The 11371-nt window shown below is 45.4% G+C and overlaps 1 protein-coding gene across 1 annotated transcript in view; it reads left to right on the top strand.

Moving 5' to 3' along the window:
• LOC106814733 (ethanolaminephosphotransferase 1-like) overlaps positions 1-6967 on the top strand; it is a 22428-nt gene extending 15461 nt beyond the window's left edge. The window contains exon 10 of the mRNA XM_014819081.1: positions 5329-6967. Within this exon, the coding sequence (XP_014674567.1) occupies positions 5329-5391 (63 nt within the window). The 3' untranslated portion in view covers positions 5392-6967. The remainder of the gene's footprint in view (positions 1-5328) is intronic.
• Positions 6968-11371: the final 4404 nt, after the last annotated feature.

Below are 11371 nucleotides of genomic sequence, written 5' to 3'. Positions count from 1 at the left end.
GAGAGGAGAGACGAGAAGAGGGCGGAAGAGAGAGAGAGAGAGAGAGCGAGAGGAGAGAGAGAGCGAAGCAGAGCGGAGAGAGAGAGAGAGATTCGTCGTGTTTATGCCCGTGATGGTTCGGCCACCACTCTCGTACCGGCGTGTGGTGTCGCACGCATCAGTTTCTGTTGAGGGTGTAGCTGGTAAGTGTATACAGGCTAGGGTGAGGTGTAAAATAATATAGCGCACTCTTTGAATTAGGTTCTATTATCCGTTCGAGGGTCACGCGAACTAGCATAGTATTTTTTTAGGAATTGGGCCCGAGCCTAGTTTAAGCCAAGCCCCGGATTATATTAGTTCTTAGCACGTAAGTGCAGAAAACAACATTTGCGGGTGCCAAACTATGCCTTGATCCGGACAATTGTACGCGAATGGTTCGTTGGTACTTCGTACCTTGCATGTGTGGCTTTCGTAGTCGAGCGATGGTACTTGTATTTGATACGCGGCCTTCTACCTCCGCAGCAACGCCATAATCGTAAGATATGAGCCGTACACTGTATTATGTATTTCGTGGGTGTGCGAGTATCGGACCTAAATTTCATGTTCCGTTTTCTGCGTTGTGGCTTCTCATTTTGTGCTATTCATATTAAAACTTTGAGACGGAATGAAACGTTCTCGGTGCTGCATGCTGCGTTTGTTCGCTTTACTCTCGAAGATAACAACCGTGTTCCTAAGACATGCTGCTATAATGACGCGGCAGTTAATACTTCATATTTTGGCGAAATATGGGTATTTATGCATTTTTTTTAAGATCTATCTGCGACATGAAATGCTGTTACGGTGATTAAATACTATGAGGATGCGAGTATATAATATATAAATACACTATATTATGCACTCCGGTACTATTTATCTATAACGAGTGATCCCGCTAAAATCCGCCAGATGCTATCCGACTATCCGTACATGATAAGGAAGATGCATTCATGTAGAGACCATACACTGTAGTCACTACTGCACTTAAACCTGTATTTCCTTTCATCACTACATAGAACGAGTAAGCTATATATTTTTTTTTTGACTAGAGTCATTAATCAGTGCAGGAATGATACATTGATAGCCGATTTTTTTACAATTATTTTCAATAGGCCTGAATTCGAGTGTCAAACTGCTGAAAAAATGCATTTAAATTTTAGTAACATGGAACTCAGAATGGCGCACATTTTTTTTATCTTGAATTGGTTGTGTACCAGCCAGATACTCTAGCTGGCAAAAAAAATCTGATGTGGCTAGTAATGTTTAAAAATACAAATTCAGTTTGTTATGAAAATGAGCCTGACATCTATTATGACTGTTATGAATGCAATCCAACTGTTGCTGATACATTATTACAGTAAAGTTGGCTACGGACCAACGTTGCAGTACAATACAGGGTCGCAAAGGGGCGTTGGCTCTCCTAGATCGAATGTAGAGCAACGGTAGATAGCACGGTGAAGGCACGCGCGCAATAGATGTCGACTTATCTCCTCGGGTCAACTGCCCAGAACACATCCACGCGGAGCTTTGCCTTCTCTGCTCTGCCTCTCTCTCTCGCTCCGTCTGCTCTCTCTGCCTCTCTCTGTCTCTCTGTCTCTCGTCTCTCTCTCCATCTGTCTCTCTCTCTCTCTCTCCAATCTCTCTCTCATCATCTCTCTCTCTCTGCTTTCTCATCTCATCTCGTCTCTCTCCTCTCTCTCTCCCCCCCCCCCCCCCCCCCCCCCCCGTCTCTCTCTCCTCATCGCTCCTCTCTCTCTCCTCTCTCTCTCCTGCGTGCGGCCAGGTGCGCGCTCAGTCTGTGTTCTTTCTTCTCTCTAATCGTCTATCTCCGCTTACCTCCGACTCCCATCTCTACTCTGTCTCCCATTACTCTCATTTAACCCCGTTTCGCGGATGGTGTCGACAGATTACTCCCAGGTAGCTATCCGTTTCTCAGCTAAAACTTTCTCACGTCCGTAATGCACGATATATGGGCTGGATGTACGGCTATAATGGCGAAGTTAACAGTCACACGGAAGCACACGGAACGCCTTTTTATACAACTAACCTGGATAATGTTGAGGCGAACTATAGGTCAATCTAGTTTACTAGTCAATGTATTTAGAGGGGATGGGGTAGCAGAGGTGACCAAAAAGAAGGAGGGGAATTGGATAGGAATTATGGAATAGCGAAGAGGGGCGTTGAAAGCATGGGAAAGCGGCTGAAAAGGAGAGAGGGAATAGACAGAAACAATATGATGTTATGGGAGGAATGAGGGAATGAGGGGGAGGGAGAGAGGGGGAAGGATGATGTAGAGGGAGGGTGAAAGGGAGGGAGGGAGGTAGAGGCGAAAGAGACCAGAGACAGAAGTAGGCGAGTGAACTAGGATGTAAAAAAGAGCTAGAGGCGAAGGGTGCGGGTGATTGAGGGAGGAAGAGGGAAGGAGGGAGAGAGAGACTGTAGTCAGAGACAAACCAAAATCGATAGCAGCTGGCATATCTAAGCATCCTACGATGTGCAAATAGCCACCGACGGGGTAACTACGCTATAGCTTTGGCTGCTTTTTCGGATAACCTTTGAAAAATACAAAGAGAATGTCGTGGGCGCGATAGCGCCCGATAGCTTAATAAGGAAAGTTAGGGGGAGGAACAGCGAGGGAGAGGAAGGAAGGCAAGGGGGAAGTGACCCTTCTAAACCCCCTTACCTTAAACTTCTAACGTCTAAACTCCTCATCTCTTAACTCCTGACCTAGCTCTTTAACTCCTCAATCTTTAAACCCTTACCTCTAAACTCTACCTTAAACTCTTCACCTCTTAATTAACTCCCAATGTCTAAACCCCCAACTGTAAACTCCCAAATATAATTATAGTTATGACTATATACTAACTATAGTATAAGTAAAATTATATCCATACGTATAACGATTACCTGGCAATTTCAACAGCAATTCAACCAAGAGACAAATAGACTGATCAACACTGCGTATCGCAGTAGATTTTGCAAAGTGATCAAGACAGGAAGAAAGAGATGGGATGACAGAAACCAGAATGAAGCTAAACTTCAAGAAATCCTTTAAATGTGAAGTTGTACAGGCATTTATACAAGGGATACGAACGTGAAGATACCCTTAAATGCGTTCCAATAGCAAAAAGTCGCCCACAAACAGGGAAGCGTTCAGATTTTTTTGAACACGTTTTTTTGCAAGCTTTTGCTTGCCAAGATCACGTGGTAAATAATGAATAGGTAAGAGCGCTGAAGACCTTCCTTGCGTATACGATATTTTATGTCTCTAGTCCCTGGCATCTGCGAAAGCAGATCGTAGAGCCATGTCAGGACTAACTGCTGAGTAGAGTTAGTGTTGGTTTAATTATATTGTATCTAGGACTGCCGATGTATCTTCATAAGTAATATTTCACCATTGCGATTAGCTATATATCAGTGCTTCGAAATAAGCGTTGTCCGGGTTGTCGCGAGGACAACCAGAATTTGCGTTCCGGACAAACGCTAACCAATCTGAGAGCATTGTCCGGTGGACAACCAAGAAACGACTATCCTAACCGCTAACTACTAACTCTAAACCAATCCTGGCTAACGCCACTGGTTTTTGGGTGTTTTCTGATCATATATTAATGTGATTGAAATAGGAAAATTTGGAGATATTTTTTGAGACAACCAGAAATTGTTGCGGACAACGCCGATTTGATGGCGGGTTGTCCGGCAGGACACCACATTTTTTTTTCTATTGTCCGAGCACTGTATATGTAGGTTTTGATATAATAATATATATATATAATTATTTATTTATTTATATTAGGTTGATATATCAAGATAATTGTATTGTTTTGTGTGTTGTTCTCTTTTCGTGGTTTTCTTTCAGGTCCCCCACAATCTGGATCACCACGTTGCCGTCGTGTGGGGGCTTGCCGTACTCGCTATTGATTCTAAGGTCGAAGTCAGCAATGGTCTAACCATGGCTGACAGCCGGCCAAGGAAGAGGAGTCAGACTAGGAGTGATCCAAAACGCCTGCACACTACTAACTTAATTTACTTATTATGATTTCTTAGACGCTTGTTTGTCCAAGATTTTTATTGTATGATTGTGGTCAGGAGACACTGAAGGAGAATTTATAGGCTGTGTATGCCACAGGTTTTTTGACATGGTGGTCAAAGAGCACGTGTATTGTTCCATATTACGTTATCATTCATGACGTTTCATTGTTGCGACCAGCTCCACTTTGGGCAGGTTTTAAGACATCGATGTGGAGACATCGATCTAAGCCAGCCGCAGAACCCATTGCTGAGTGTCATGCTAGGCATTAGATCAGGTAGTTGTCTAGTCATTTTGGCTTCGCCATTAATAGTACAATAATTAATAACACGTAATAATATGTCACAAAGAAGACATATGTAAGTGAAAAAAAAAAATAGAAAATAGGAATACCACTTGGAATGTAACTGCTCTTTCTCTAGTTGGTTGAGATTGAGTCCCAATCATTTTGTAATCACTGTATTCGACTAAAGACTGATTTACGAAATGGACCGTGTTCCTATCTATGATGACTCATTGACTGGTGCAGCCGCTTCTATCGGCATTGACAACGTCCTGACTCACAACACGATGCCGGTTATTGACTGCCCCATCAACAGAGTGCGAATGCGCCAACCGTTCCGGACATCGACAGCGATCGTGGCAGCAGCTCTGCATATCGACTCATCGCCACGCTCTCATAAACGAGCGACGCTACCCACCAGTGTCGGCCACTGCGAAGGTGGAAGGGTAAACGGACAACTATAATCTTCGCGCCGGCACAAAGCAGAAGTCTGGTCCTAACTTCAAATCGCGATGGAATGACTATGTCGAAGCGACTAAAATGTGGACAAGGACAAGGTGATCGCAATTACTGGAGGTGTCGTGATGAACACTTAAGGAAAGACCTCACACCAATGCGGTGCAGCGTTGGCAAACAAATCTGAAAGCGATCGTATTGAAAAGACATTAAAACACTCGCTGTAAAGGGAAGAAAACACCATGGTTGCCACAGGTTAAACCCCTTATGCATAACATGCGCGTGCGTGTGTGCGTGTGCATGCGTGCGCGTGCGTGTGTGTCTACGGGTGTGTGTGTTTGTAGAAGTGTCAGAAGCTATAAAGTGCCTCTCAGCAGATCTTGCATCATCTGCCTTATGCCTTACGCACACTGAAGTGGCTGGCCTTGCACTATGTTGGCTGTTTCTGTGTAACTCTACCCTGTGTACCGCCGTGAAGACGCCCTCTGCGTCGTTCACCGCCCCCATCGTCCTGCGATCGTGACGCCCCCTACGTCTCTCGTTGCAGGTCAGACAGATGGCACAGCATCTCGGCATCAGCGTCTTCACCATACGCAAGAAAGAAGATTGACAATTAGCCGACAATGCATGCTAATCTGGGGGACGCGAGGTGTTCCGCATCACCGGCGACCCTCCGGCGCCCTTCGTTCGACCTCCGCGCACTCGCGGGGGCGCCGCGAGCGTCGGCGGCGGCACCGCGAAGGTTTCTTGTGATGCGAGACGCCCGATGTGACCACGGGGGGGAGGCAGCGTTCGGACGCTGATTGAGCTTGGGAGCTTCCATGCGTGTGTGATATTAGTCTGTGACGGTGTCGTGTTGTTGTCTGTGGTGGAACGCTTGGTTATGTGAGCTGTTGTTTTATCTGCAGAGTACTTGAAAGGTGTGTGAGCAAGCGCAGTTGCGAGCGATTGTCGCTGTGCGTGGCTGCCGCTAGGGTGCCGTGATTGGTGCGGATTGGTGATGAACCATTCAGATACTCTGTAGTTGCATGGGTGTGCTTCCCCCTATGGTACCTCACTGTGTAGTCATCTAGCGATATGTATATCGTTATCAAAAAATTTTAATCGGAGGCATTGCGAAGATTAGTGACTGCTATTTTTCAGTGGCTTTCTTTTCTACCTTTTTTGCACTCGTTTTGTCTGTTCTTGTTGTGTTTACCCACTGCACCTATTGTTTCTTCTATCGTATTTCTATCTTTTTCGTTGTTGTTATTCTTGCTTACCACTTCAGCTGTTGTGCGTAACAACTCGTTTTCCTTTTTTCTCTCCAAGCAGTCTTTTCCTTTTCCAATATTTCTCACCACTGTTACGTCATTGGCTTCACCTCTTACTTGGCTTATTTCTTGCAAGCTATCATTTGATTTCGTTATTGGCGGAATAGGTGGTATAAACATTGGTAGATGACTAGACACGTGTTATCTCCCGGTTATTGTGCATTGTCTGGTGCGACAAAGGATCCAACGCCTTACCGTTGGAAAATGCCAACACGTGTGCGTATATAAATTAAGCATATATATCAAGAGTGCATAATAGAGATTATATATTATTCATAATCTCTATTATGCACTCTTGATATATATATATGGTATTATGACTTCGGCACTCCTGTTTAAACTAGCACAGCTACCCAGCACCGTTTTCATTGAGTCACGGTAGTGGATGGTAGACGATATATAGCATGACTATATGACCAGCTGCGACCTTATTACGTGAGCGTCTGTGGTGCTGTGTTGTGCTAGCTGCTGTGTTTCCATGCACGTCGGTCGTAGTGAGTGACTTTTGCGAAAGGAGCTAAACTTGTGAATTTTGCTGGCTATATAGGCCTATATGCGAAGCTAGTATTTCGTTTGCGGATTTCTTTATGCAGGTGTTATTTTGGGTTGAGATATGAGGATTATGGCAGTGATGTCGACTGCTAGTTGAATCGGCCATTGAAAAATAATTTTAGCTGACTTGATACCGTCAGGTATTCGTGTGAAACTTGGGCCCAGTTTTTAGTAGGTTTTTATGATGGCCTCACGAGATTTGCGATGCTGAACAAGTTTTTCCTTACCATTGGATAGATGAAATGGAGCACAATGTGTTTGGATAATTATATATATTAAAAGTGTGTGTGTGTACGTGTGTAATCTATATAGGTTATATATATAGGTTATATATATATATATATATATATATATATATATATAATAATATACTATCATCGATTCACTGAATAGACACCTCTATTATGGCCTCTTGATATATATATAACCGTAAGTCTATCCATTATAAGAATATATGGTGGCTCATTTGCAGATGTAAGTTTTCACTAGAGTGTAATTTGGTTGAGTACTGGTGTGTGTGATAGTGTAAGAAAAGTGTTATATTGTGTTACGCGCACGCGGTTTGTGGTCATTCCCATACCAAATTTCACTGCGCGTCGCTGCACGTCTTTCCGTATAATTCGTATAGGAAACCAAATATTTGCATGTAACCACGCGCTGTTGGGTCTAGCACACGCGTTCGTGGTATAGTTTGACGATAACATGAATTAGTGGTACGGTGATATAGTGGGGGCATTTATACGACTCGTGGGCGGTCTGAGTGGCCATCGGCACAACTACATTGCAGAAAGAAATAGTAGCGAATTAGACGGGTTAGTTTTCGTACGCTGTCGTCTTGCGGCGGTGAGAGTGTGACGTCAACTACTTTACCGTATATATTATGCTGATAGACAGACTGCCGGTGCACACTCGCTCCTCATCGCGGGCAGCAGAATGTTTTGTGTGCGTGCGCGCTCTGGGCGTGTGTAATGTGTGTGTGCGTGCGGTGCGTGCGTGCGTGTCAGTGAGTGAGTGTGTATGTATGTGTGCGTGCGTGTGTGTTGTGTGTGTGTCCGCTTCGTGCAGTGTAAATATTTATCGGTTCGTTAAAACAAGCTAGTAGTAAATTGGCAAGAGCTTAAGATGGCGTCCGGTGCGAGATGCAGTGGTAGAAGAGCAACCCCTCGGATGACAGTGTCCGAGCGTCGCTTGTACAAGTGACGGACACAAAACGTCGTCAATCCTCACTGGAGCTCTGCAGCATAATGTAGGAGAGGGTGAGCGAAGTGTAGTACGTGTGAGTGTGGAACGCTGTACGTGTGGTTATACGGGCGATGTGCGAACGCCCACCCAACGCTAGCTACCAGGTAAATGCGCATACATCCCCCGAACCCACCACCTAGCTTAGTCTACAGTTATACACAGAAGTATATCTTCCCCCTAGCTCTCCCTATAGCCCTTCGCTTCTGCACACAAGCCTGTGACGCACCCTGTGACGCACGCTGTGGCAGAGCGAAGGGGTTATAGCCTAGAAGCTACCCTCTCCCCAGCCTAGCCTACAGGTAAACGCACACAGTCACCCCCCCCAGCCTAACCACAGGTAAGATGCGCGAATATTCCCACTTCCCAGGCATGTACTCGGCTAATTGAGATCACAATACCCCCTCCGTTGTGGCCTCGCCTCTGTATTGCTGATCAACCCGTCCATGACCCCTCAAGGCTTCGTACTTGTGACAGGCGAGGGTGTATATCCGCTTCTATTGGCTTGAAGTGTTGTTGTTCCGTGTACAGCAATATAGCCACTACACCTAGCCTTCAGGCATGCAACCGCCCGTGGCACACCCCCGGCCCCCACGGGTTGCATGTTAAGAGCGGAACATCAACTATAGAAAATGAGAAACCCGGCGTCGATTTATGATGCACAATTGTAACATGTGTTTTACCGTACGTGCCCTACAATTGTGTGGTGTGGTGGAGAGACAGACACAGAGAGAGGGGGGAGAGAGACAGAGAGAGGGGGGAGAGACAGGTAGAGAGAGAGAGAGAGAGGAGAGAGAAGAAGAGAGAGAGAGAGAGAGAGCGAGAGCGAGAGCGAGAGCGAAGCAGCGAGAGAGAGAGAGAGAGAGAGAGAGATTAGTCGTTTTATGCCCGTGTGGTTCGGCACCACTTCGTACCGCGTGTGTGTCGCACGCATCAGTTTCTGTTGAGGGTGTAATAGGTAAGTGTAATAGGTAGGTGAGTGTAAAATAATATAGCCACTTTTGAATAGTTATTATTCGTCGAGGGTGCACGCGAATAGGCATAGTTTAGGAATTGGGCCCGAGCCTAGTTTAGCACCCCGGATTATATTAGTTTAGCACGTAATGCGAAAACACATTTGCGGGGTGCCAAACTATCCTTGATCCGGAAATTGTACGCGAATGGTTGCATTGGTACTCGTACTGCATGTGTGGCTTGCGTAGTCGACGAGGGTACTTGTATTTGATACGGCGCCTTCTACCTCCGCACAACGGCCAAATCGTAAATATGACCGTACACTGTATTTATTTATTTCGTGGGTGGGTGCGAGTATGGACTAAATTTCATGTTCCGTATTTCTGGTTTGGCTTCTCATTTGGTTGCTATTCATATTAAAAACGTTGAGACGGATGAAACGTTTCGTGTGCATGCTGTTTGTTCCTTATACCTCGAAGATAACAAACGTGTTCCTAAAGACATGTGCTATAATACGGCATTAGTATTCTATTTCTGCGAAATATGGGTATTATGCAATTTTTTTTTTAATTATCTGGCTGACTATAAATGTGTTACGTGATTAATACTATGAGGATCGAGTGTATAATATAGAAATACACTATATTATACACTCCGGGTACTATTTATCTATAACGAGTCCATCCCCTAAAATCCCCAGATGCTACCCATGCCTATTGTGGAGATGCATTCATGGTAAGACACATACACTGTAGTCTACATGCACTTGAACCTGTGATTTCCTTTCACACTACATACGGAGTAAGCTATATACTAGAGTCGATATAGTGCAGGAATGATACATTGATAGCGAATTTTTTTACATTATTTTCAAAGGCCTGATTCGATGTCAAACTGCTGAAAAATGCATTAAATTTTAGTAGCATGAACCAGAAATGGCCACATTTTTTTTATTGAATTGGTTGTGTACAGCCAATACTCTACTGCACAAAAAACATCTGATGTGCTAGTAATGTTTAAAATAAAATTCAGTTTGTATGAAAATGAAGCCTGACATCTATACTTATTGAATGCAATCCACGTGCGATACATTATTACATAAAGTTGCTACGACCAAGTTTGCAGTACAATACAGGGTCGAAAGGGGGCGGTTGCTCTCCTAGACGAATGTAGAGCAACGGTAGATAGCACGGTGAAGGCACCCGCAATAGATGTCGAACTTCCCGCGGTCAACTGCCCAGAACACAATCCACGCGTAGCTTTGCCTTCATTTCCCCAGGGAAAATTAGTTACTGTACGCCCGTGATGTGTCTACGTATGTGCGCGTCTCCGCCCCCTCTCTTGCTCTCACTCTGTCTAGCTCCCCCGCTCTCTCTCTCTCTCTCTCTCTCTCTCTCTCTCTCGCTCCCTCTCTCTCTCTCGTGCCCGTGCGCGCTCTCTTGTTCTTTCTTCTCTCTAAATCGTCTATCTCCGGGCTTTACCTCCAGACTCCCATCCTCTACTACTGTCTACCCATTACTCCTCATTTTAAACCCCTTTCGCGGATGGTAGTCGACAGATTAACTCGGCCAGAGTGGCTATACCGTTTCTATGGCTAAACTCTCAACGTCCGAATAATGCACGATAATATTGGGCTGCGATGTACGGCTAATAATGCGAAGTTAACAGTCACCACAAGCACACGGTAACAGAACGCCTTGTATTATACAACTAACCTGGATAATGGTTGAGGCGAACTATAGGATCAAATCCAGAAATGAACGGGATACTAAGAGAAGCGTTGCCGAAAGGAGATGTGTCCCTTGCGCTGCGCGCGATCTTACGCAGCGTTCCGCCCGCAGCCGCACGACGCAGGGGAGGGCGCAGCCTGAATCGGCGAACAGGCCGGGAAACGCTAACGCAAAACAGTATGCTACACAGTAACAGCTATGGAATCCGATGCGCCGAATGAATTGGGCGGGCAGCACGCTCCATAGCTGCAGCGAACAGTCCGCAATTTTTAAGTGCGGCGAGCCACAGAAGGGTTAGAACAATTGAGACGTCAACCCAGTGTTGAACTTGCTATAAAAACTGTACCGCGGTAAATCTGTTTCGTAACCGAGCTGTGTGGACGCGAAATCAAGAAAGACTGTCGAATCTCGCATGCACCATTACGCCGGAACCTGGCCCGCAGTAATCAAAACGGCTGTCACAATTGACGAAAACATCCTACCGGCGCTCTTCGGCCCGGCCAACGCTTGCAACGTTTTGGACACCGTTCCAGATGGCGAGGCTCGTAACAGGAGTTGAAACATGCGCCAGCCTCCGCCGCCTATAGGCCCAATAGACGGCACTGCTCGGTCGCACCCTCTCGGCTTTAGCATTAAGTCACGCAATGCTAATTCGAGGTGGGAGCGAAGTCCTAGTCTTATAAATACATCTTTTGCATCGCACCTTCTGAAAGAGAGTAGGCCTATACTAGAAAATGAACCAATTGTCGTAGTAAATGATTTCGTATTTAGTAGCATTATATTTAATAATTGATAGAAGACG

Source organism: Priapulus caudatus, unplaced genomic scaffold (genome assembly GCF_000485595.1).
Source record: "Priapulus caudatus unplaced genomic scaffold, Priapulus_caudatus-5.0.1 Scaffold970, whole genome shotgun sequence".
NCBI lineage: Eukaryota > Metazoa > Priapulida > Priapulimorpha > Priapulimorphida > Priapulidae > Priapulus > Priapulus caudatus.
Note: the sequence above shows the minus strand (reverse complement) of the source record. Positions and strands in the feature narration are given on the sequence as shown.